Raw genomic sequence first — 25,466 nt, forward strand, 5'->3', positions numbered from 1 at the left:
GCTGTGAGGGTCCCAGAGCCCCAGGATGGTGTGAGGGGGTCCCACAGCTCCAGAGGAGTGAGGGTCCCCAGCCCCAGCACTGTGAGGGTCCCCAGCCCAGCACTGTGAGGGTCCCCAGCCCCACACCGGCGCCTGCTGGACTGTCGGCCCTGGGGAGGTCGGAAGAGGGTGAGACGGGGCCGTGTGCTGTCCTGCTCCTCTGTGGCCTTGCTGTCCTGCTCCTGCTCCTCTGTGGCCTTGCTGTCTTGTTCCTGCTCCTCTGTGGCTTTGCTGTCCTGCTCTGTGGCCTTGCTGCCCTGCTCCTGCTCCTCTGTGGCTTTGCTGCCCTGTTCCTGCTCCTCTGTGGCCTTTCTGTCCTGCTCCTGCTCCTCTGTGGCCTTGCTGTCCTGCTCTGTGGCCTTGCTGTCCTGCTCCTGCTCCTCCATGGCCCCGTTGCCCACACCATTGTGAGCCTGGCAGCAGTTGCCATGGGGTGCTCTACCACCCCCACCACCCTGGGTCCAGCAGGGACAGGGCAGGGTGTGTTTCCATCTGTGTTTCTGGGCAGAACCGTGGTGCCCCAATGGTGGGGACTCTGGGAGTCCTCCCAGCCCTGCCCTGCACTCCTGGCCTGTCCCACATCACCTCCAACCCCTGCCTCAGCAACATGGCAGCCACCAACACCTGCCCCTGGATCTTCACCCGCCCTATCCGCACCATCAGCAACATCTCCCTGGAGATGGTGGACACCCTCTGTTTCCACAGGGAGGACCTGAGCACCCCTATGATGGATGTCCCCACCAGCCACATCTCCAGCTGCTTCGGCCCCACAGCAGCAAAGATCCACAGGGTGGGGACAGGTGGGATCACACCCTGCTGCACTGGACTGCCAGGGCAAGCAGATCTTCACCTGCCTGATCATGCTCCACGTCCCTGGTGAGCACCCATATGTGGGTCAAGTCCTGCTGTCCTGTTGTACAACCCAACAGCAGCTTCTGGCAGCAGCTCATCCACTGTGAGTACAAACTCCTCAGCAGCAACAAGCCCCCAGTGATCAGCTCCCTGTCCAGGATGGTGCCCGATGCTTATGAAAATGAAGTCAGATGCTGCTGCTCTGGGTAGGAACGAGCCGTTGTGACCTCCTGGCAAGAAACCAAGGGTAAGCCAAGGGCAGTTCTTGCAGATCCATGCTGGAGTGTTGTAAATAGACTCTTCTCATCTAAGGGGGTTGGAGCATGAAGGCTCTGCCAGGGGATTAGCAATCCGAGCAGCAAGCAGTGGGCTTGGCTATAAATAAAATCAACATGGTTTAAGTTACGTAGTTAGTTTCCACATGTCATTTGTGTCGGGGTCCTGACAGTAACTCAGAAACCATCACGTGTTTAGAGGGTGTTGTTTTATTCAAGCACAAACTGTGCTTCTAATACAGGGCAGAAACTGTGAGTCAGGACATCTGGAGTGTTACCAACACTTGTTTTTCCTAACTGGGATATAACTTTGGGTTCTGAGACAGCAACTCAGAGACCAGTCATCTGCTGCATTCCAGACAGGGCAGGGACAGCACAGACTCCAGCATCCCTGCTTGAGAGATGCAAGGATGTCCCAAGGAGGCCCAAAGGTGTCCTGCTTCCCATTATCTGACCCTTCCTCTTCCCCCAGCTGGTTGCTCCAGCCCTTTTGCAGAAGGTGCCTTGGCTGCCCTCAGGAGATCTGTGGTGACCTGGATGAGCTGCTGAGCAAGATCCCCATTTGCTCCTATACGTGCAACATCTTCTTAGATGCCACCTTTGAGCTATTCCAGTGGGCTGGGAAATCCAAGTGGGAGCAATAAGGAACAGCCTGCTCTCGGTCTGAATCACTGCAGCAAGGTCATCACATTGTTATAAACTTAGAAGCCTGAGCTGGGCAGACTTGGGCATCACTCAGTAGCAAACCAGGGGTGAATTCTGGTTTCCCATTGCATGATGTTTTCAGCCCCAGGTACAGGTTACAGGCCCTGCCTGTGCTTGGCTGTAACTTCAGAAGAGGTGAAAACCCCGAGGGTGCTTGGCAGGGGGTGAGGAAAGGCCTCCACAGTTTAGAGGCTTCAGAGGTGGATTCATGGCCCTTAGACCAGGGCAACAGTCCACTTCAGTACCCCAACACCACCAAACCCTGGGGAGCTGGGGCTGGTGAGAGGAACCAGACCCCAGCAGGGACCGGGAAGCTGCTGCCTGCAGGAGAGGCATGGGGACACATCCCGTGCCCCTGCCCACTGCTCCTGTCCCTGCTGCAGGGTCTGCACATCAGAAGGGGCCTGCCATGGAGCTCAGGTGCCTGGAGCTGCTCCCCCCGGCAGGCTGGGATGCCTCTCCCTCGCTGGAGCAGTGCCAGCCCCTGCCCACGGGCAGCTGCCACCGTGGTGGCAGGGCACCAGCCTTTGGGAAACCTGACCCTGCCCGTGGCTGGGCTAGAGGGGTAGCCAGAGCAGAGGATTGTCACCCGCCTGAGATCACGGCCTGAAATAGCCAGAGGGAGGGTGACAGCTCCAGGCCAGCCCACTCACCACTGCCAGGCCCTTCCTGGGCAGCATCAAACCCCCCAGCACAGCTCCCCTGCGCCCAGCCCAGCTCCAGCCTGCCCGGGGACACGGGCAGGTCACGCTCCTGGGGCAGGACATGGAGCCAGCCCCACCATGGAAACCAGGGTGGACCAGGCAGAGCTGCAGGAGCTGCCTGAGCCTGATGCCAGAAAGAGTCCAGGGGCTGGGACGGGTGGGCATTCCCCAGGGAAGGGCTCCTCAACCCAGCAATGCCACAGGCAGGACAGTGAGGATGGAAGGTCCCTGGAACACCCGGGAGGGGAGATTCACCTAGTTCCATCCCTGGGGACACACCAGGACTTGCCTTTGGAGAGAAACCGGACAACAAAACCGATTTCCAACCCTCCCGTTAGGGAAAAGCCTCGGAGATGGGAGCCCAAAGCGGCCGGTGGTGCCCGTGGGCAGAGCAGGGGCCGTGTCCCTCACTCGGGGCCCTTCAGGTGGTGCCGGGGTGGCCGTGGCTCCAGCACAGCCCCGGGAGGTGGCACCGGCCATGGCCACGCAGCAGCAGCAGCAGCAGCAGCAGCAGCAGCAGCAGCAGCAGCAGCAGCAGCAGCAGCAGCCGCCGCTCGTCACCGCTCCTGGGGACACGGCCCTTCCCGGGATGCTCCTGGAAGCGGCCTCAAAACCGACGGCCCTGCCGAGCGGGAGGAACTTGGCGCGTGGGAAGCGGTGGGAGCCAGCAGGAGCTTCCAGAGGGACGGGGTGACGTGACGTGAGGAGTCCCAGGGCTGGCGAGGGGCCGGGCGGGTGACACCAGGGCAGGATGGGCAGGACGCTCTGGTGTCACGCTGCCCGGGCGGATGGCGCCGGGCAGGGTGGGCCCTTCTCCGGACGTGTGGCCGGGGACTTGTCACCCCGTCTGTCCTGCGTCCTGTGCCAGGGTCCCCGTGCCAGCCCTGGGGCTTTCCCTGCGCCGGGACACGGAGATGGCAGGAGCTGGGGCTGCCTGAGGCTCTTCCGTGCCTCAGTTTCCCATCCCTGCAGCGGGTGGTTCCTCCTTCCCACCGCGGAGCCGGCGGTGCCCGGGGCGGGAGATGGTCCCGGGAGGCAGGGGTGGAGCAGGGCAAAAATAGAGCTTTATTTTGGGACAAGTGCAGTCAGAGCTGGGTCCTTCGGGCCTGGCCCAGCGCGCACGGCAGCAGCCACCACGGCCACCACGTCTGGAGGTGCTGGTGTCCCCGTCAACACGCGTGTGCCAGCGTTGGTGCCAGGGTGTAGGAACACCGGGATGTCCCTTTGTCGCAGCCTGGCACCGTCCCTGAGCAACAGCTGGTGGGTCCGGGCTGTCCCCGGCCGGGCTCTGCCCACTCCTGCCGGCTGTGCCGTGGCGAGCTGGGAGGGATGGGCTGGAGCGGGAGCCGTGTGGCCGGAGGGCAGGCTGGGGACGGCGGCAGCACCGACGGCGGCAGCACGGTGGGTTGGGGACAGGAGGAACTGTCACTCACGCTGTCCCCAGGCGTCCTGTTTGGCCACGAGAACTGCGGGTACACACACCCGGGCTGACTCCAGCCAGCAGAGCTCAGCAGTGACACACACACGTGTGCACATACACACACGCTCACGGAGTTGTGTGCCTGCAGCCACGTCCCTGAGCGTGCCCAGCCTGCGTGTGCACACCGGGACACGCGTGCAGAGCCAGTGCAGGCAGCTGCAGGCACACACGGGTACCTGCTGACACACACGGGGCTGTGCACGCCTGGAGGGGCATCAGCACACGCAGGAACTGTGCACATGTGCACACCAGCAGGTCTGTGTGCCCCGGCACGTGGAGCCATGCACACAGACACACTCATACACACAGAGTCTGCACCAACGCACACGTGCCCACACGCACGAGACCTCCTTGCACACGCAGAGCCTTCGCACACCAACACACACACGTGCACAGAAAGCTGTGCACACCGAGACATGCGTGCACAGTGCCATGCACAGCAGCACACGTGTGCACAGAGCTGTGCACGCAGCACGATTGCACAAGCAGCCCTTGCACACCAGCACAGGGACACAGGGAGCTGTGCACACCAGCAGACACATGCTCACAGAGCCGTGCATTCTGGCCCACCCGTGTGCACACAGACCCTCACACCCCTGTGCCCCAGGGCCATGCCCCCCGTCACACCCAGCCCTGGGGATGCAGCCCGAGCCCCCACACTGCCCCACTCCCCATCCCCGTGGGACCCTCCTCCTGGGACCCTCCATCCCTGTGGGGCCCAACTCTCTGTTTGGGGGACCCCATCCCTGTGGCACCCTGTCCTCTGTTGGGGGGTCCCCTTCCTGGCATCACCCCACACCCTCCCAGGGACGCCCCATCCCACTGGGACTCTCCACCCTCCTGCAAGGTTCCCATCCCCATGGCACCCTGCTTGCTCCCAGGGGGATCCCTATCCTGGTGGCAACCTATGCCCTGCCAGGGTGTCCCCCTCCCCGTGGGACCCTATGCCCTCCCAGGGATGCCTCATCCCATGGGACACTTCACCTTCCTGGGCACCCCCATCCCGGGGGACCCTACATCCTGCCAGGGGGTCCCCATCCCCATGGGACCCCGCTCCCTCCCAGGGGGTCCCCATCCTGGGGGACCCTATGTCCTGCCAGGGCTGCCCCGTCCTGGCCAGGCAGCCCATCCTGCTGCCACCAGGCCTGGCTGATGGTAGAGGAAGGTGCCAGCCAGTGCCAGCCCGATGCCCAGGTAGCTGAGCCCGCTCAGGCTGGTGCCGAAGAGCAGGTGGGAGAGCAGGAGGTTGCCCACCACGGTGAGGTTGCCCAGGACGTGGATGGTGAGGGCGGAGGTGAGGGAGAGGACACAGAAGGTGGCCAGGTTGTAGAGGACCGAGGCCAGGCAGCTGAGCAGGACACAGGCCCAGAGGCTGCAGTCGTAGCCCAGGACCCCCTGCCAGGAGGGGCCCAGCTCCAGTGCCAGGGTAGCCCCGAAGAGCAGGCAGAAACTGGGCAGGGAGGTCAGAGCCAGCAGGGAGCGGGCATCCAGCTGGGCCTCCTGCAGCAGCAGACCTGGGAGGGACATGGGCAATGTCACAGGGCAGCAACACCATCACAGGACAGCAACACCATCACAGGACAGCAACACCATCACAGGACAGCAACACATCACAGGGGAGCAACACCATCACAGGACAGCAACACCATCACAGGGCAGCAACACCACCACAGGGGAGCAACACATCACAGGGGAGCAACACCATCACAGGACAGCAACACCATCACAGGGCAGCAACACCACCACAGGGGAGCAACACATCACAGGACACAGAGCCCACCCCAGCAGGGACAGCCATGCTGTCACAGGACAAATGGACTGTCCCACTAGGGACACATGGACCATCACAGGGCAGATGGACTGTCACAGGACAGCCAGACCATCCTGGCGGGGACACCTGGCACCCCCAGGGCACCCACCTGCACCAACCCCCACTCACTGCCCAAGGAATCCCCAGTGTCACTGGGAAGGGGGAAGAGGAGGGGGTAGCCCCGTCTGTGGGGCCGGGGGTGCCCCAGTTTCAGGGTTCCCTGGTTCACAGGGTGCCCCAGTTGAGGGGTGCCCCTGTCTGGGTGTGCCCCGGTAGGGGGGGGGTGCCCCAATTTGGGGGCTGCCCCAGTTTGGGGGTCCAGGGCACTGCAAGGCATGGTTGGACAGTGCAGTTTCCCCCCCCCTCCTTTTTTTTTTTTTTAATTTGGCTGATTTTGCAGGTGGCAGCAACATTTCTGGGCACTGTGGCCTGTCCCCTGAGTGTCCCCATGTCCCCCCACAGCTAAGGACACTGCAGCCCAGGCCACTGCCCACGGGGACTCGCAGGGGACCCGACCACACGCAGCCCTGGCAGGAACGGGGATGGGGACAGGGCAGCCCGGGGGTCCCTGTGCCACCACTCCCCACGGCCCCGGGATGGCGTGGGGTGGGCAGGGGACCAGAGCGCCAAGAAGGCAGGGGGGTGGCCGCGGTGACAAGGTGGCACCGGGGCTGCGGCGGCACCGAGGAGCGGGCAGGCAGAGGGTGGCACCGGGACGGCACCGGCGTGTCCCCAGCGACGGGGCGGGCACGGGTGAGAGCGGGGCGGCACGGGAGGTGGGGAGGAAGGGCAGGCAGGGGGTTCAGGGCGCAGGGCAGGGGGCCAGGCGGGTGGCACTTACTCTGCTGTATGGACTTGAGGGCGCGCAGGACGGTGGCAGCCAGCAGGCAGGCGCAGCCGGGCTGGGGGCAGCGCAGCCCCCCCGCCAGGCTGCAGGCGGCCCCGGCGCAGACGGGCCCCATGGCCAGGTACTGCAGCGGGTGGTGCCGCCGCCCGCCCAGCAGCCCCGACAGCAGCAGCGTCACCAGCGGGGTGGTCGTGGCCACCGCCTGCGCCGCGTCCAGCTGCACCGAGCTCAGGCCCAGGTTGCCCAGGGCCACGCTGGTGCAGAAGGTGAGGCTGAGCAGGTAGATGCGGGCGGTGGGCCGGGGCGCCGAGGGACCCCGCGCCCAGCCCAGCCGGTAACCCACGGCCGCCCCCGACAGCATGTGCAGGGACGAGAGCAGCAGCGGGTAGCGGAAGCCGTGCGTGGCGAAGATCCATTTGTTGAGGCCGGACATGGTGGTGCCGGTGCCCAGCCAGGCCAGGACGGTCAGGGCCAAAGGCAGCGACGGTGCCGGGGGCGGCCGAGCCCCCTCCGCCTGCCCCGGGTCGGGCTTCCAGGGCCGGAGGGGCCGCTCGCCGCCGCCCGGCATTGTCAGCGCGTCATGGCCCCGCCGGGCCCGCGGGCACATGGGCACGGCCGCCCCCCGCGCCCGCCCCGCCGGCACCGGGCAGCGCTGGCGGCAGCTCCGTTCCTACCGGCAGCGGCGTCACCCGCGGGCGGCGCGGGGCTCCCCCCGGTGCGGGACGTTTGGAGATGGCGGGAGCGAAGGGCGGGGGAGGCTCCTCCTCCCGGGGCCGCCGCCGCGTCACGGCGGCCGGGGCGAAGTCCGGGGGGGGAGGTCGGGAATTGCGGAACGGGTGCGGGGGTGTCCGCCCGGGAATGCCGCCCGGCGCGGCCAGGCCTGCCGGGAAGCGGCCGCCCCGCAACCCCCCGTCCGGTGCGGGGGCCCCCGGGGCTGGGGGCGGGCGGCATCGCCCCCCGCGGGCCCGGGACCCGCACCCGCCCCGGCACCGCAGCCCGAGGGGTTGTTGGGGTCGGATTCAATCCCAGCGGGGATCATGCAGGTCTGGGACACACCCGGGGGGGGTCCCCTTCGGGCTGTGCACGGCACCGGGGACACTGCGGGACCCAAGCTTAGTGGGGGGGGCCGGGGTCGTCGTCGTCCCCCCCCCCCCAGAGGGTTTGCAGAGCGTGGCCCCGGCTGGCAGCCTGCCAGGGGCTCCCCACAACCAGCTCCTCTGGGCATCCCAAATCCAGCTGCTCCCCAAGCAGGGCCAGGGCAAGGGAAGGTGTTCCCATCCCACCCTGCCCACAGGACACCGTGTGTGTCCCTGTCCCCCCTCCCCGGGCGGGTTTGGGCACAGCAGGGACAGCAGGAGGCGGGAACTGGCAGGTCCTGCTGCGAGGCAGGCGGTTCATTGTCACTGTCCCCCCCTCCCGCTACCACTCGCTCAGGCGCAGGATGATGGTCTCCTCGTCGGCAGGTCTGTAGTCAGCAACACCTGTGGGGAGAGGGAGAGGGGTGGCAGAGCAGCCACGGGGGCTGGCCGAGACCCCCACTGCCTCCCCCAGGACCCCCACCCATCACTCACCCATCTGCAGGCTGGTGTCAGGGGCCCTGAGGAGCTGCCAGTAGCTGCGCTTCTGGGCCTCCAGCCCCTGCACCTGGCTCAGGAAGGGGCCCTGGGGGGTGTCCTGGGTGTCAAACCTGGCGGGTGGGAGAGGGGGTGAGGGTCTGCTGCCAAGGGAGATGAGCTCTGGGTACTGGGGTGAGCCTGTAGGCACATGGGAACCCCTTGGGGTGACACACAGGGACCCCAGAGGGTCTCCCCACCCTGGCACGTCGGGCCACGTACGTGAAGTTGGAGGATCCAAGTGCAGTGGCTGCCACGAGGACATCCAGGAGGGAGGTGCCAGCGGGCACGGGCACCATCTGGTCATAGAGCTGGTCCTGGGGACACTGTGGCAGGGGACACTCCACCACCAGATGCACTGTCATGTTCCCTGGCACCTCGGTCTGCGGCTCAGGGCTCAAGGGCGTCAGCGTGTCTGCGAGGATGAAGCCACCGTGGGCACTGATGAAGATCAAGCCACTGCCGTGGTGGCATCTGTGCCAACCCCAACCCAGCTTTCCCTGCCTCCCCGGCTCCTACCCGGCTCCTCCTGGCAGCGCATGGAGGCGATGTCCAGGTAGGAGCGGCCGTGCAGCACTGGCAGCACCTGGGCCATGGTGGCAGCAGTGGTGAAGGCGTCCAGGTTCTCCAGCAGGGCATCCATGGCCCGGCTGTACCCTGGCTGTGTCTGGCACGAGTTGGTGGCGATGAAGACCTGGCAACAGGAGGGAGGAAAGGGACAGGGCAGCGGCCGGAGGAAGGAGGTGGGCTGGGGCCCTGGGCACCAAACTGCCAGCGAGTGGCACCTGCCTGCTCAGGGACCCCTGCCTGCACCTGCACCCATGTCTGCACCCAGACCTGCACCCGCCTCCACCCACAGCCCTGCTCACACTTGCACCCAGCCCTCTGCTCACAGCTGTACCTGCACCCATCCCCACCCCTGGGTGTGCACCCAGTCCTGTACACAAGTGCTGCCTGTGTCCCAAACCCCTGCCCACACCTGCACCCACACCTCTGCCTGCATCTGTACCCATGCCCGCACCGCTGCTCACGCTGTACCCGCGGTGCCCTGCACTCAGTCCCACACCCACCCGCACTGCATCCCAAACCTCCCCCCTGCCCCCCCAGCCCCCCCGCTGTCCCCCCTGGCGGTGTCCCCACCTGCATGGCCCAGGGGGTGCTGTAGACGTTGCCGAAGAAGCCGTCGGGGCCCTGGGCCTCCTCCATCCCCCTCCTGGCCCCGCGCGTGGCCGCCCGCAGCTCGCCCGCCAGCCGGGCCCCCACCAGCTGCTGCCGCTCCAGGCAGGCGAAGGCCAGCGCTGCCACTGCTGCCGTGTCTGCGGGGACAGCGTGTCACCAGGGCCGGGGTGCCACCCCCCCCTTCCCGGGGACCCTTACCCGTGGCGCTGGCACCGGCGTGGCTGAAGCTGCCGCGGGCCTGGGCGGCCAGCAGCCGGCGGATCACCTCCTCCCGCACCCGCTTGCGGTGCACGCAGAGCGCCAGCACGCCCAGGCTGTACTGGTAGTAACTGGTGAGGGGGTGGCCATGGTGCCGGGAGCCTGGGGACGAGGCTTCGTGTCACGGTGACCTGGTGGCTGGACGTGCCAGCGCTTGCTGTGGTCTGCTCTCACCTGTCCAGTCCTCCTCCAGGTAGAACTTCAGCCACGTCACCAGCGAGCGCAGGGCGCCGTGGTCCGGGGGGTGACAAGTGGCCTGCAGCCCCAGCAGGTACAGCGCCAGCCGCCCTGTCTCTGGTGGCTCCACCTCAGCACTCCTGGAAGCCACCATGTCAGCTCCCACCAGCAGCCAGGGTCCCCACACCATGCCAGGGGGTTGTAACCCCTCTGGTTTGGGGGGACTGTCCCTGCGGGACCCCACACTGTGCCACGGGGCTGCCACCCTGCTGTTGGAGGGGACCACCCCCATGGGACCCCACGCTGCACCAGGGGGGCTGTCACCCTGCCAGTGCCAGGAACCGTGGGGCTGTCACCCCAGTAGTGGAGGGGGCTGTCCCCATGGGATGCCTAAACCGTGCCAGGGGGTTGTCACCCCGCTGGTGGAGGGGACTGTGGAGCTGTCACCCTACTGCTGGAGGGGACCATCCCCGGGACACACACACACAGGTGCTGTGCTCGCTGGCCGCAGCACCCTTCTCGGGGTGGCCGTGGGACTGGCCAGCTGCCTGCAGGCTCCCGCGGGGACTCGGTGTCAGTGGGGCGGCGTGGGGGGCAGGGGACACCCCCAGAGGCGTGCGGGGGGGCCCAGTGTCCCCCCATCCAGGACCTACCGGCCGTAGCGGTGCTGGAAGGCGTCCTGCAGCCGCCGCAGGTACCGCTCCTCCCCGCGCAGGCTGTGCTCGGGGCCCAGGCGAAGGGCCAGGTAGACGCTGGGGTCGGGGTCCCGCGCCGGGTCCCCCGCCAGCCCCAGGAGCCGGGCGCTCAGCGCCCGCACCGGCCCCGCCACCGCCTCCCCCGGCGCCTCTGCCCCCCGCGGGGAGAAGGAGCGGGGTGAGGGGGGCAGGAGGGGGCCCAGCCCACCCCCAGCAGCCCCCCCAACAGCCGGCACCCCCCACCCTGCCACGCCCCTTCCCCAAGTCCGGAAACCTCAAGTTTCCGCTCCTCGAAAAAAGGGAAGAAACATGATAAAAAACGTGACACGCGAAGGGAGCCTGGGGAGCCCGGGAACGGGGACCCCCCCCCCCCGCAGCCCTGGGGCTGGCAGGGAATCGGGGGGCACCCCTGTCCCCGGGGGGTGTGCGGGGGGGGAGCAGCGGGGGGGGGGGGAGGCTGCAGGCGGGGGAAAGGGGCCCAGGAACACAGCTGGGAGAGCTCGGCCCCGGGGAGCTCATCGGGAGGGATCCCGGGAGGGAAACGTCCTCCCTGGGGCACGGGACAGGGACCCTCGGGGATATCTTGGTCACTGCCGGCGGGGCGGGGGGCTGGGGGGCTGCGGGGGGCGGTACTCACCGCAGGGCTGGGCGGGCAGGGCCAGGACGGCAGCCCCCAGCAGGGGCAGGAGCAGCCACATGCCGGAGCGGGGCGGTGGGCGCTGCGGGGCGGCTGGGCTGGGCTGGGCTGGGCTGGGCTCGGTTCGGCTCGGCTCGGCTCGGCTGGGACAGCCGAGCGCTGCAAGAGACAATTTCCGCAGCGCGGGGCCAAGTCAGCAGAAAGGGAGCAGGACTTTGACTGGAGGGGAAGCCGAAGGAAGCGGGGCCGAGGGAAGGGGCTGGCGGCCGCCCCTCCCTGCCCCCCCGCCCCCCGGCTCTCCTGGCACCGGCGCCCGGGGCTCCCTGACCTGCCCGGGGCGGCGGGACCCGGAGTGCGGGTCACGGTCACCGCGCAAAGCGCGCCCAAAATAAACCCAAGGGATGAGCGGGCACCGCCTGGCGTGGGAACGGGGTTCTCCTGCCCCGGGAAACGGGGATCCACCCGCCCGGCTCGGGGGGGGAGGGGGTGCTGAACCCCGAAAGGGAAATCGCTGCAGCCGAGAGGTGTTCGGGGCGCTGCCGGGGGACACCCGGGCTCCGCCGGGGCTGAGGGGCCGTGGGGACGCCCCCCTGTCCCCCAACATGTCCCCGCGGGGGCTGGGGACGGGGGTCCCGGCGGCTGCACCCCCGGGACACGGCGGGGACCCTGGGGAGGCAGAGCCGGGCCGGGGAGGGGTCCCCACCCGCGGGTGTCCCGCTGGCGACGCTGGGCAGGGGGGGACCCGTCCCCCCGCCTGCGGGAACGGCCGCTCTCCGGAGGGTCCCGGGATGGTGGGAACCCCGGGGGGGCGGGCACCGGCCGGCAGCGCCCAGCACCCCGCGGGGGCCCGCCGGGCGAGCAGGGGCTCCCGCCACCCCAGGGCCAGGGCCGGGCTCACGTTCCTCGCGTCCCGGTGCGGCGCCGGACAAACCCCCCGCCGGGACCGGGCGGGAAATGAAGGGGAAACGGAAGCCCCGGGGACACCTCAGACGGCCCAGCGCGGGGAGCGGGCACCCCAAGTGCCCCCGAGGGCTCGGTCACACCGCCCCGCTGGCACCGGGGCTGCCGGGCGGGCCGGGACACGCGGAGCCCGCGGGCGCTGTGCGGGGCCTGGGGGTGACGGGGCCATCCCCGCCGGGACGGGGGCGGTTCGGCCCGAGCCCCCTCGGCGGGGCTGCGGGAGGGAGCGGCGGGACGGGGACCCCGGCGGGGAGAGGAGGAGCGGGGCCGGTACCCGGGGCTGCCCGGGGGGCAGGACCCGCCATCCCGGGCCCCCCGCGCCCGGCGTGCACCGCGCGGCAGGACCCCGCGACACCCCGCGGGCTGCCCGAGGCGCGCCTGACTGGGCCCGGCCAGGCCCCGCCGCTGCCCGCCCTGTCTGCCCTGTCTGCTCTGCCCGCCCTGTCCCCTCTGCCCGCCCTGTCTGCTCTGCCCGCCCTGTCCCCTCTGCCCGCCCTGTCTGCCCTGTCTGCTCTGTCCCCCCTGCCCGCCCTGCCCCCGTTCCCGGCGCAGGCCCCGGGCGCAGGCAGGCCGCGGGCAGGCGGGGTCCTGCGGCGCCCCGGGAGCACGCGGCAGCGGCGGGGCCATGGGCGGGCTGGAGAAGAAGAAGGTACCGCTGCCCCCGCTGCCCCCCCCGCCCCCCCCCGGCACCTTCATATCTCCCCCCTCCCCGGTGTCGGCGCGCACTGCCCCCCGATTCGGTACCGATTCGGTACCGGTGCCCACCCGCGTCGCGACCCCCGGCCTCCGCTGCCGGTGACACCACACACACACCGCACACACCCCCACACACACCACACACACACACACACACCCACACACACCCCGCCCCGGTACCGGTATCCGCCCGTATCTGCTCCCCCCGGTCCCGGTGCCCGCCGTGACCAGGCCGCCCCACCTCCGGTTCCCGTGCCCGCCGTCCCTCTGCCCCCATCTCCCTTGCTGAGCCGCCCTCGCCGCAGCGGCTCCTCCTCTGGTACCGGCGCCCCCGGCGCTCCGTGCCCGGTGGCCCCATCCAGCCCCCCCCGCCGGTTCCCGTTCCTCCTCCCCCCTCCCCGTGGCTCGGGTGCTGCCCCCCCCGTGCCGGGGCTCCCCGAGCGTCCCGCGACGTCCCGGTCTCTCCCCAGTACGAGCGCGGCGCGGCCACCAACTACATCACCCGCAACCGGGCCCGCAAGAAGCTGCAGCTGAGCCTGCCCGACTTCAGGTGCGCCCGGGACCCCCGCGACCCCCGGAGCTTCTCCTGGGACCCCCCGGGGAGCCCCTCAACCCCCTGGGACCATCTGCGACCCCCTGGACCGCCCTCGGGGACCTCCTGAACCCTCCTGCTCCTCAGACCCCCTGAGCCTTTCTTGGTACCACCTGGGACCCCCTGAACTCCCCCAGGGACCTTCCAGAAGCCCAGACCCCATCCCAGCCTCCTGGGAAACCCCCCGAAGTTGCCAGAACTCTCTCTGGGACCCGTGTCGTTCCATCAGACCCCTTGACCTCCCCCTGGGCCCCCTGAATGCCCTCTGAGACCCTTAGAATTCCTCCAGACCCCCTGAACCTCCTGGGGACCCCCTTGAAAAAAACCCTCAAGATCCCTCTGGGAACCCCGTTGGGACCCCTTTGAACCTTCCTGGGACCCCCGCCCTGGGGGGCAGAAGAGGCTCAAGCCCCAGGGGTTGTGGGGGTGCACCCTGGGTGTCCCGGGGCTCCAGACTGCCCAGGTGTGGGGTGTCCTCCCCGGGGGTGGTGACACTGGGGATAAGGGGTCCCGAGGTGTCCCCATCTCACCCCCCCTGGTGTCCCCATCTCACCCCCCATGGTGCCCCCATCTCACTCCCCGTGGTGTCCCCATCTCACCCCCCATGGTGTCCCCATCTCACCCCCCCTTAGTGCCCCCATCTCACCCCGCCCGGTATCCCCATCTCGTCCCCCCTCGTGCCCCCATCTCACCCCGCCCGGTATCCCCATCTCACCCCCCGTGGTGCCCCCATCTCACCCCCCATGGTGTCCCCATCTCACCCCCCCTGGTGTCCCCATCTCACCCCCCGTGGTGTCCCCAGGCGCCTCTGCATCCTGAAGGGAATCTATCCCCACGAGCCCAAGCACAAGAAGAAGGTGAACAAAGGCTCCACCGCTCCCAGGACCTTCTACCTCCTCAAGGACATCAAGTTCCTCCTCCACGAGCCCATCGTCAACAAGTTCCGGGAGTACAAGGTGATTGCCCTGCGGGACCCCCGGGGGGCTGGCGGGGGTGCTCGGGGCTCTCCCTGCCCCACAGCCCCCCCACATCCCCCTGTCCCCACAGGTGTTTGTCCGGAAGCTCCGGAAGGCGTATGGGAAGAGCGAGTGGGGCACCGTAGACCGGCTGAAGGACAACAAACCGACCTACAAGCTCGACCACATCGTGAAGGAGAGGTGAGCTCCAGCCTCATCTTTTCCCAGGAGGGCTTTCCCTGCAGCCTGGAGCTTCATCAGGAACCTCCTGTACCTTTTTTGGGGGGTTTTGATGGACATTTGAGTTGCTGGGCTGGAGGAGAAGGCTGTGGTGTGCTGCAGGGGGCACCTGGGTGGCTCCAGGATCTCCAGGCAGATGCTGAGAGCTTTCCTCCTCTTCCTGGGCAGTGTTTTTCTCAGAGGAGGGGCTGGTGGAGGGGACTGATGGCAGCACAATGGAGTTTGGTGGCAAGGGGAGAGGACAGGAGAGGAGCCAGGAGGAAGGGAACCTGTGTTGGCAGGTCTCTCGGTTGTCCCCACGGGGGCTTGGGACCTCCCTGTGCTGGTGCAGAGAAAGGGCACTGAGGGACAGACACTGCTGGGCTGAGGAGATGCTGATGTGCCACCCCAGAGGCCACCAGCCTGCTCGTCCCTGCTGGGTCCACACTGGGATTCCCCAACTCTCAACGCCCTAAAACCTGGTGACACCCACCCTGTGATCCCCAGGGTACTGCCATCCCCTCACCAGGGCGGTTCCAGACTCCCCAGGGAGCTGCTTGCAGGTCCCTGCACGCCCAGAAGGGACACCTTGTCCCTGTGGGTCACCAGCTGCGTGGGATGGGAGGTGGTGGATGCTCCGTGCTGCCTGTTCCCTCCCAGCCCCGGCAGCTTTTGGTGGGCACTGGGGCTGTGATGTCCCCTCTTCTCCTCCACAGGTACCCAACCTTCATCGACGCTCTGCGGGACCTGGACGATGCCCTCTCCATGTGCTTCCTCTTCTCCACCTTCCCACGGACGGGCAAGTGCCACGTCCAGACCATCCAGCTGTGCCGGCGCTTGGCCGTCGAGTTCCTCAACTACGTCATCGCCTCCCGCGCCCTGCGCAAGGTGGGGCTCAGACCCTCCCTGCCCAGGGGCAGACCCTGGGGACCACGGGGAAGTTCTTCTGGGCTGTGGCACTCACAGGAGCAAGTGCCTTCCCCTGAGGAACCTGCTGGCTGGGGAAGGGTTGGCGAGACAGGGATAAGGGATCCTTGGCACCTTCCTCCCCCTGAGCCCTCTGTTCCCTGCCAGGTCTTCCTTTCCATCAAGGGCATCTACTACCAGGCAGAGGTGCTGGGGCAGCCTGTCACCTGGATCACCCCCTACACCTTTTCCCACGATGTGAGTACCTGGGATCCATGTGGGACACCCGCTGCTCCCTCCCTCTGCATCGCTCCCTGCCTGGCAGCAGCAGGTCCCAGACTCCTCACCCCTCCTGAGGAGCTGTGTGTGGCCTGGGGGGCACTGGGCTCCCCACTGCGTGGCAGGGACCCTCCAGAACCCCTGGGGACAGCAGGGTGGGACAGGAGGCTGCAGGTCTGTCTAGTCCCTAGACCATCCTGTGGTTCTGGCACTGGGACAGTGCCCAGCCCGTGTGGGGACACAATCCCCTCTCCCCCCCAGGTGGCTGTACCTGTGTCCCCTGTGTCTGGCTGTGCCAGCCTCCCCGCTTTCTTATTTCCTCTTGTCAATTATTAAAAGAGGCACTAATCAGCAGCTAGTGATTAGCCTGTGGGAGCGAGGCCAGTGGTGCTGCAGGAGGAGCCAGGGCAGACCCAGCTCCCTGTTCCTGGGTGGCTCTGCCATGTCCCCCACCAGGGACAAGCTGCTGTGCCCCGTGCCAGGACAGCCATGCCTGGCTGAGGTTCTCAGGAGGCAGGAGCCCACTGGCACGGCCGTGCCCTCCCATTCTGCTCCTGACATTCCCAGGGCTTGGCACAGCTGGGTTGAGGCTTTCCAGCTCCTTGTGGCCTTTGGTGTGGTCCTCACCAGGGCTCACCCCTGTGGCACCTTGGGCCACCCATGTCCTTCCCCACTAGCATCACTTCCCCCTCCCCTGGGTTCTGGCTGATCCCTGCCAGGGTTTGGCTCCTTTCCCTGCTTTGTCATGGCCTGCACATCTCGCCTGGAGGAGCAGAGTCCCCAGACCAAGCTACTGAGGTCCCCATCAATGGTGGGATGAGGGTCCCCACCCCATGGAGCAGGTTTCCTCAGGGGGGCCCTGGTTACCAGTCTGGAGAGCTTAACCTGCCCAGTGTCCACCTGTGGATCTCCAGACCTCACTGTGATGGAAGCAGGATCTTCCTCCTTGTGCAGATGGGATGGGCCCTGTCCCTGCAGAGGACATTGGTCTGTTGTCCCTGTGTCCTCACCCTCCCCATGTGCATGCAGCACCCTACAGATGTGGATTACCGTGTGATGGCCACCTTCACTGAGTTCTACACCACCCTGCTGGGCTTCGTCAACTTCCGCCTCTACCAGTCCCTCAACCTGCACTACCCCCCCAAGGTGAGGCCACCACCTGCCCTGGGGACGTGCTGCCCTGTCCCCAGCCTGGTGGGACTACCCGGGTGTGGGCTGTGGGAAGCCAGCCCATGGCAGGGGGTTGGAGTGGTGAAGGGGGGGATGTCTGGGGGTTCTGGGGTGGGAGCTGCCTCCCCACCCTTCTGTGTCTCCCCAGATCGATGGCCAGGCTGATGCTGAGCTGAAGCCAGTGGAGGGCAAGGAGTACGCCATGGATTCAGAGAGCTACCTGGAGGTGAGGGACACTGCTGTCACCCGGCCTGTGGGAGGACCCCACCTGGGCTTGATGTCCTGACCACAGACTCCTCCACCCCTCCTGGCACGGGCACACTCAGCAGAGCCTGATCCCGGGTCCCAGACCCCTCGCCCCCTCAGGCTGAGGAGCTGTGTGTGACCTTGGGCCCCTTGCGTGGTGTGGGACCCTCCTGGGGACAGAGGGTGGGACAGCACATGGAGGAGGCTGAAGGCCTGTCTCGTCCCCAGGTCTTTTGACCTCTTGCTCTGAGAAATCACCTTCTCCTTCCTCTCTGAGGCTGCCCCTCTTCCCATCCCAAAGAGCTGGCTGGAGGTGACACTTCCTGGGTCTCTTCCTGCTGCAGAAACTGTCAGCTCTGAGTGCCAGCCTGGCCCGTGTGGTGGCACCAACCCACGAGGAGGAGGTGGAGATGGACGAGTTCCCGGTGGAGGGGGTAAGAGCCCGGCAGTGGGGGCTCAGCCCTGGCTTTGGGCTGTCCTCTCTGTGGATCTCCTCGTGGCAGGGCTCGGTGTGGTGCCGGGAGGGACTCCAGGAGGGTGGGAAAGCACCCGGGGGCCCTCCTGGCAGAGAGGGCCTTGGTGGGGGCTGTTCCTGGGGAGGGTGCTGAGCACCTTGCTCTGAGCAGGAGACAGCGGAGCAGATGGATGCGAGGAAGAAGGAGCAGGAGGCCCTGGAGAAGCAGAAGAAGCTGTTTGAAGGGCTTCGCTTCTTCCTCAACAGGGAGGTGCCTCGGGAGCCTCTGGCCTTTGTCATCCGGTGCGTGGTGGGCCTGGTCCCCTGTGCCACGTTTGCCTCCCCCAGCCTCCGTGCTGGGGCTTGTGAGGCCGATCTGCCCGATGTTCCTTGGGGCCCCTTGCTTACCTGGCTCCTGGGTGGGTGTTGGTGGCAGGTGCTTTGGCGGCCAGGTCTCCTGGGACAAGTCCCTGTGCATCGGTGCCACCTACGACGTGAACGACCCCTCCATCACCCACCAGATCGTTGACCGGCCCCGCGTGGAGAAGCAGGTGGTGGGCAGGTGGGTGAGGCAGGGCCCCCAGCACCGACACCCACCCCGGCGCCCGAGGGAGGAGCCTGAGCCCGTCTCCCTCTGCCCTCCAGGTACTACCTGCAGCCTCAGTGGGTCTTCGACTCGGTCAACGCCAGGCTCTGCCTGCCCCTGGCCGGGTACTTCCCCGGGGAGCTGCTGCCCCCCCCACCTCTCGCCCTTCGTGGCCGAGCGGGACGGCGACTACGTCCCTCCCGAGAAGCTGAGGCTGCTGGCCCTGCAGCGCGGGGAGGAGCCCGGTGAGCGGGCAGCCCTGCTGGGCTCTGGGAACGGGGCTGGGAACGGGGCTGGGAAGGGTGGTGCTGGGAGTGGTGGTGCTGGGAAGGGGGCTGGGAATGGTGGTGCTGGGAAGGGTGCTGGGAATGGTGGTGCTGGGAATGGTGGTGCTGGGAAGGGTGCTGGGAAGGGTGCTGGGAATGGCATGGGGAACGGTGCTGGGAACAGTGCTGGGAATGGTGGTGCTGGGAAGGGTGCTGGGAAGGGTGGTGCTGGGAATGGCATGGGGAATGGTGCTGGGAAGGGTGCTGGGAATGGTGGTGCTGGGAAGGGTGCTGGGAATGGTGGTGCTGGGAAGGGTGCTGGGAAGGGTGCTGGGAATGGTGGTGCTGGGAAGGGTGCTGGGAATGGTGGTGCTGGGAATGGTGGTGCTGGGAAGGGTGCTGGGAATGGTGGTGCTGGGAAGGGTGCTGGGAAGGGTGCTGGGAATGGTGGTGCTGGGAATGGTGGTGCTGGGAAGGGTGCTGGGAATGGTGGTGCTGGGAAGGGTGCTGGGAACAGTGCTGGGAATGGTGGTGCTGGGAAGGGTGCTGGGAATGGTGCTGGGAATGGTGCTGGAAGGGTGCTGGGAACGGTGCTGGGAACGGTGCTGGGAAGGGTGCTGGGAACGGTGCTGGGAATGGTGCTGGGAATGGTGCTGGGAATGGTGCTGGGAAGGGTGCTGGGAAGGGTGCTGGGAACGGTGCTGGGAATGGTGCTGGGAACGGTGCTGGGAATGGTGCTGGGAACGGTGCGGGGAACGGTGCTGGGAATGGTGGTGCTGGGAATGGTGCTGGGAATGGTGCTGGGAATGGCATGGGGAACGGTGCTGGGAATGGTGGTGCTGGGAAGGGTGCTGGGAATGGTGCTGGGAATGGTGCTGGGAAGGGTGCTGGGAACGGTGCTGGGAACGGTGCTGGGAACGGTGCTGGGAATGGTGCTGGGGAACGGTGCGGGGAACGGTGCTGGGAATGGTGGTGCTGGGAATGGTGCTGGGAATGGCATGGGGAACGGTGCTGGGAATGGTGGTGCTGGGAAGGGTGCTGGGAATGGTGCTGGGAATGGTGCTGGGAATGGTATGGGGAACGGTGCTGGGAATGGTGGTGCTGGGAAGGGTGCTGGGAATGGTGCTGGGAATGGTGCTGGGAATGGTATGGGGAACGGTGCTGGGAATGGTGGTGCTGGGAAGGGTGCTGGGAATGGTGCTGGGAATGGTGCTGGGAAGGGTGCTGGGAATGGTATGGGGAACGGTGCTGGGAAAGGCATTGAGAACGGTGGTCTCTCTAGGTGAAGAGAGTGAGGAAGAAGACGAGGAGGAAGAGGAGGATGACAATGACAAGGAAGAGGAGGATGATGATGTCAAAGAAGAGGAGGATGAGGAGGAGGAAAATGAGTCTGAAAAGGAAGAGGAGATGAAGTTGAAGAAGATGGAAGAGCAGAAGACCCAGAGCAATAAGGTATGGGCAGGGGGTGGGAGCCCCAGCAGGAGGCAGCTCCTGTGAGCTCTGTCCCTGCAGGGCTCTGGGCTCTGCTCGCTGTGGGGTGTCCCCAAGGTCCCTGTTCCAGGACCACTGTGGCTGGGCCTCTCCTTGGAGCTGGGCCACTCCTGGGCCACCCTCCAGGGGGCCCTAGACCCATGTCCTTGAGCTGCAGCTCCCAGTCATGGCCAGGCCCGGCCACCAGCTCCAGAGGACGCTCTTCCTTGGCCCCCAGTGAATGGTGTGGAAACATCTTGTCCCTGGGGGGCTGCCAGTGTCCGGGGTCCTGAGCTCTGGGTCTCTGCAGGCCCTTCCCGTGAAGGTGACAGCTGGGAAGCTGAAGCTGGAGGACAAGCAGCGCCTGGAGCAGGAGCAGCAGAGCGAGGAGAAGCGTCTGGCCATCATGATGATGAAGAAGAGGGAGAAATATCTCTACAAGAAGATCATGTTTGGCAAGAAGCGCAAAGTTCGAGAGGTACGAGTGGTGGGATCCCTGCCTGGAGCCTGGAGCTGCCTCTTCCCGGGCCAGGGATCTCCCCATGGGCAGGGCAGAGCTCCTCGTTGGCTTCTTTGTGCCTGGCAAGTGAAGCTGTTGCCCCCATCCCTGCCCCCCTCCTTGCCCCCCTCCCTGTCCCTCTGCCTTGTCTTCTCCCTTCCCCTGTCACTGTTCCTCTCCCTTCCTTACTCCCTGTCCATGTCCCTCTCCCTTCCACTCTTCCTTCCCCTCTCCCTGTCCTTTTCCCTGTCCCTTTCCCTGTCCCTCTCCCTTCCCCTCACTGCTCCTGTCCCTCTCCCTGCCCCTCTCCCTGCCTTTCTCCCTTCCCCTGTCACTGTTCCTCTCCCTGCCCCTCTCCCTGCCCTGGGGGCTGCATCAGCTGGGTCAGTCTCCCCTGGGTACAGCTGGTGGGTTTGGTGGGACCAGGGTGGAGCAGCCCTGGGTGGCTGCAGGTGGGTCTGACTCTGGGTCTCGGGGGGGTTTCTCCACAGGCCAACAAACTGGCTGCCAAGAGGAAAGCCCACGACACGGCCCTCAAAGAGGAGAAAAAGAAAACCAAGAAGGCACGACGGGCGTGAGGGGCCTGGAGCTCCTCCCAGGTGTGGCTGCACCTTGTGGACACCATCACTTTTGGGTGAAAACCCCTCAGCTTTTGTCCTGGGACAGAAATGCTCAATTAAAACCTTTCCCCATCTGTAAATCCACCCCCATCCCGCTGTGCCTTGCCCAGGGCTGCCAGTGCCACTGCCTGTCCTGTGGGATCAGTGTCATGGGGACTGTCACCTTCACGCTGGTGCTGCATCTCCTCCCAGTCCCGTGAGGATGAGGTGGTGGCCAGGAGAAACTCTGGGCTCTTGTGGATCTCTCCAGGTTTGATCCTCCTGGATTGGCACAGTGCTGGGCAGAGGAGCTGAGCTCCCGTGGGGGAGCAGGAGCTCCCCAGCTGGGCGGGACGATGCAGCGTGTTTGGAGTTGGGGCACAAAGAGGGAGGCACCAAGATGGTCCTGCCATGGTGAGAGGGGCCCATGGCAGCAGGGAGCCCATGCCCTGCCCTGCCCCCCCCCATGGACAGCCCCTCTTCTCTGTGGTTTTTATTTGTCATTAAAGGTGACACTTCCCATGGCCTGTGTCTGTCCCCTTCTGGCTGTGGGCAGTGCTCAGCCTGGGCACGGTGGAGGAGACATGGGTTGGGCAGGAGGTGGCTTCTCATCCTGCACTGGGTGAGCAGGGACAGTTGGTGGGAGATGGAGCAGAAGGGACAGAGCCTGGTCCCTGCTTCAGGTGCTGTGACTTGTGGACTGTCACCTTGCTCCTTGTCACACCCTCTGCCTGCCTCCCTTTCCAGCAGCAGGTTTGGGTGGGATCTGCTCCATCCCAGCTGTGGGCCAAGAGCCAGCTCCAGCGTTTTGTTCGACCAAAGGAAGTCCCAAGTCCAGCTTCTGGGGAGGAGTGGCACCAGTACACACTGGGGGCCTCCAGCAGCTCAGCAGAAAATGCCCTGGGGTCCTGGTGGGGACCATGTTGACCATCAGCCAAGAATGTGCCCTTGGGGCACAGAGGGCTAATGGTGCTGCATGGGAAAGCTGAAGGAGGTGATCCTGGCCTCCAGTGCTGGTGAGGCCACTCATGGGGTGCTGTGTCCCACGACAGGCTCCCCACTGCAAGAGAGACATGGACATACTGGAGGGAGTCCAGCAAAGGGCCACCAAGGTGATGCAAGGACTAGAGCATGGGAGGAAAGGCTGTGAGAGCTGGAGCTAGAGGAGAGAAGGTTCAGGGAGGTCTTATCAATAGTTATAAATACCCAAGGGGAGGGTGTGAAGATCTAGTGTCTTCTCAGTGGTGCCCAGCACCAGGACATGAGGTGATGGGCACAAACTGGAACCCAGGAGGTTCTTCTGACCATCAAGAAACACTTCACCATCAAGGTGACCAAGCACTGGCAAAATGTTGCCCAGGGGGGTGGTTAATTCTCCATCCATGGAGACGTTGTGACCAGGGAGGTTGGACCAGGTGACCTTCAGACGTGCCTCCATCCCCTCTGGGAAGCTGTTGATCACCTGCAAAGGCACGAGGCAAAAGTTTCTGGGAAGCACTGCCCCTCCCCCACCTGCCTCCAGCAACAGGCCAGGGGGGTGATTTTTTGGGTGAAGAAGAGATTATTTTGGGGCTCTTGGCTGAGATAAAGCAATGCATGGAGAAACCAGGGCCTCCATGGCCAGCAGCCCCACTGTGAGCAGTGTTGTCCACTCCCTTCCTTTCCCTTAAATTATATTTTTTCCCCAAAAAAACAGCTGCCTTCACACAGAGTTCCTCACCAGGGCCTGCTCGTGGCCTTCCTCCCAGGGAGAGGAGGAGGTAATGCAAGGTTTTGTGCAAGGGTTTTGGGGTTTTGCCCATTTTGGGCTTGTTTCAGGGGCTGGGAAGGGGGGTCCTGAGGTGGGGAGGGTCACTGTGGGGTTTTTGTAGGGTTTTGGTGAGTGTGGCCTTGGGGTGTGAGGGTTGTGTCATCTCACAAGGCTTATGGGGGCACCCTTGTCTCCAGCCACGATGAGAGCTGTTGTATTCTATGGGTCTCTGTAGGGACACCCTTGTCTGCAGCTGTGGTGGAGGTTGGGCCATCAAATGGGGGGTTTTGTGGGGACACCTTGTCCCCAGCTGTGGTGAGGTTGTCTCATGGGGCTCATACAGGGATGCTCTAGTCCTTGGCTGCAGGGAAGGTTGTGCCATCTCAGGGTTTTCATGGGGACACCTTGTCCCTGTAGCGAAGGCAATGTCATCTCATGGGGTTTTTATGGGGACACTTTCTCTCCATCTGTGGTGAGGAATGTGGTATCTCATAGGGCGTTATGGGGACACCCTTTGCCCCCAGCTGTGGTGAAGGCTGTGTCATCTCATGGGCTTTTCCTGGGATCACCTTGTCCCCAGCCATGACAAAGGCTGGTGATCTCGCCTGGCTTTACGGGGACACCCCTGTGCTCAGCTGTGGCGAAGGCTCCAACACCTGGTGGGGCTTTTTTGGATGAGATCTTCTTTTCCAGCCCAGCCAAGGTGGAGGCCGTGCCACCTCACGGCATTCCTGTGGGGACACAGGTGTGACCCATGAGCTCATCACCAGTGCTGCCAGCCCCGGGGGTCAATACTCAGCAGTGAGCAGGCACCAGCACCCATGAGGAACCACCAATAACCACCCGTTCTCCTTCCCTTGTTTTCTTCCTCTTTGTTTCCTTTTTCCCCTCTTTTCCCCATTTTTTATTTGGTTTGGTTGGCTGGGGTTTGTTTTGTGATTTTTTTTTTTCACTTTGGGGCATTGGGAGGGTTTGGCTTTTTGTTCTCCTTTTCTTTTTCTTTAATTTTGCCTTGCTTTTTTCCCCTCCTTCCTTGGCTTCCCCTCCAGGAAAAGGAGGATGTTCCACCCCTTGGGAACTCCTGGGGCTGCACCCAGAGCCAGGCCTCCCACTCTGGGGGGCAGGACACCCTGAGTAGATTTTCCCAACCCCACCGGAACATCTGGATGCCTGTTCCTGGGTGGGGGGAAGGGAGGTGGGCTGGGCAGGAGAGCCAGGAGCAGGCAGCAGCCCCGGAAGCCTGACCACAAACTGGTCTCCCCACCCCAACAGTCACCGGTTCCCCACCCAGTGCTCATGACAGCTCTTCTGGGTGATAAAGGCGCCTGACGCCGCACCTGACCAACCCGTGTCCAGCAGGACCAAGCCCTGGCCTGGCCACCTTCCACCACCACCCTCCAGCCAGAGCTCCAGCTCCTCACCAACGTCCTTTGGGATCCCCAGCAACCACGTGAGCTTCCCTGCCGGTCGTGGGGCTTGGCGTGAACGCTTTATTGGTCCTCCCCGAATCCTGGGGGGGTTGGCTCTGCCTGCTCCCGGGGTGAGGGGACAGCGGGTGGGACGTGTGGTGGTGGAGCCCCCCTAGGGATGGTTTGTGCCCCAGGGGGTCCTGGGGATGGGGCCTTGTGGCTCTCCGGGTGGTTGGAGTGGAGCCCCGAGGCTGAGCACCCCTTTGCTGAGCTGCTACGTCCCGCTCCGCTCATCTTCTTCCCGCTGGAAACCCTCTGCCACACCATCCCAAACAGGGAGAGGAAAGCTTGGGATCAAGCTGAGTGCCCTGCGGAGGGGGGTGGGATGGCTGCTTGTCCCTGCGCCGCTGCTCCCAGGGCGAATCCAGGTCGAGGGGTGGAAGGTGAGGATGGGAGCAGGTGGCAGAGCTGGGGGTGCTGGTTCACTGGGTGTCATGGTCCCGTCGCACAGCTGCTGTTCCCAAGGACACACGGGGCCCGGGGACAGGGGGGAGAGAGGGGCCCTAACATCCCAGGTTTGATCCCAGCTGGGGCTGGGCACAGCTGGGAATGGGTCGGATCAGGGCTTGGGGCTCAGGGGGCTGCATGGCTGCTGCAGGCTGCAGTGTCACCCTGCCTGGCCTGGCAGCCTCTGCCCCCCGGGGCAGCGGGCACGTCCCAGCACTGGGTTTTGGGGAGCACTCACTGGCTGGCTCCTCTCTGCTTCCCCGAGGTGCCAGCACAGGCTTGGGTGTTGGTTTAGAGGATCCGGTGGGATCCTGGGGCTGAATCACAGGATCACAGCATGTCAGGGGCTGGAAGGCACCTCCAAAGATCATCGAGTCCAACCCCCCTGCCAGAGCAGGATCAAAACTAGGGCAGATCCCTCAGAAAGGCATCCAGACAGGTCTGGAAAGTCTCCAGAGAAGGAGACTCCACAGCCTCTCTGGGCAGCCTGTCCCAGGGCTCTGTCACCCTCCCAGGAAAGAAGTTCTTCCTCGTGTTGAGGTGGAACTTCCTGGGCTCCAGTTTGAATCCGTTGCCCCTCGCTGAGGACAGGAGGTGTCCGTCCTGGGAGAGCAGGGACATGCCAGTGGGA

At 65.4% G+C, this 25,466-nt stretch overlaps 3 protein-coding genes across 3 annotated transcripts; 1 reads left to right on the plus strand and 2 right to left on the minus strand.

Moving 5' to 3' along the window:
• Positions 1–3,617: 3,617 nt before the first annotated feature.
• SLC35E4 (solute carrier family 35 member E4) lies at positions 3,618–7,465 on the minus strand. The gene is made up of 2 exons (XM_051634010.1): positions 6,707–7,465; positions 3,618–5,569 (listed from the first exon to the last, which is right to left on the minus strand). The coding sequence occupies exons 1-2, from the start codon at positions 7,317–7,319 to the stop codon at positions 5,142–5,144; spliced, it is 1,041 nt and encodes a 346-aa protein (XP_051489970.1). The 5' UTR covers positions 7,320–7,465; the 3' UTR covers positions 3,618–5,141.
• A 611-nt stretch (positions 7,466–8,076) lies between these two features.
• TCN2 (transcobalamin 2) lies at positions 8,077–12,549 on the minus strand. Its single transcript, XM_051634007.1, has 9 exons — positions 11,272–12,549; positions 10,593–10,785; positions 9,937–10,079; positions 9,703–9,864; positions 9,466–9,641; positions 8,845–9,019; positions 8,548–8,740; positions 8,284–8,399; positions 8,077–8,193 (listed from the first exon to the last, which is right to left on the minus strand). The coding sequence occupies exons 1-9, from the start codon at positions 11,330–11,332 to the stop codon at positions 8,132–8,134; spliced, it is 1,281 nt and encodes a 426-aa protein (XP_051489967.1). The 5' UTR covers positions 11,333–12,549; the 3' UTR covers positions 8,077–8,131.
• A 267-nt stretch (positions 12,550–12,816) lies between these two features.
• PES1 (pescadillo ribosomal biogenesis factor 1) lies at positions 12,817–21,693 on the plus strand. The gene is given in 16 exon segments (XM_051633995.1): positions 12,817–12,880; positions 13,398–13,477; positions 14,322–14,475; positions 14,567–14,676; positions 15,411–15,582; positions 15,769–15,858; positions 16,909–17,025; positions 17,198–17,275; positions 17,640–17,729; positions 17,922–18,052; positions 18,186–18,311; positions 18,395–18,482; positions 18,484–18,580; positions 19,884–20,053; positions 20,382–20,549; positions 21,062–21,693. Coding segments are annotated over 16 exon segments (1,782 nt in total). The 5' UTR covers positions 12,817–12,856; the 3' UTR covers positions 21,149–21,693.
• Positions 21,694–25,466: the final 3,773 nt, after the last annotated feature.

This window comes from Apus apus, chromosome 16, assembly GCF_020740795.1.
Source record: "Apus apus isolate bApuApu2 chromosome 16, bApuApu2.pri.cur, whole genome shotgun sequence".
NCBI lineage: Eukaryota > Metazoa > Chordata > Aves > Apodiformes > Apodidae > Apus > Apus apus.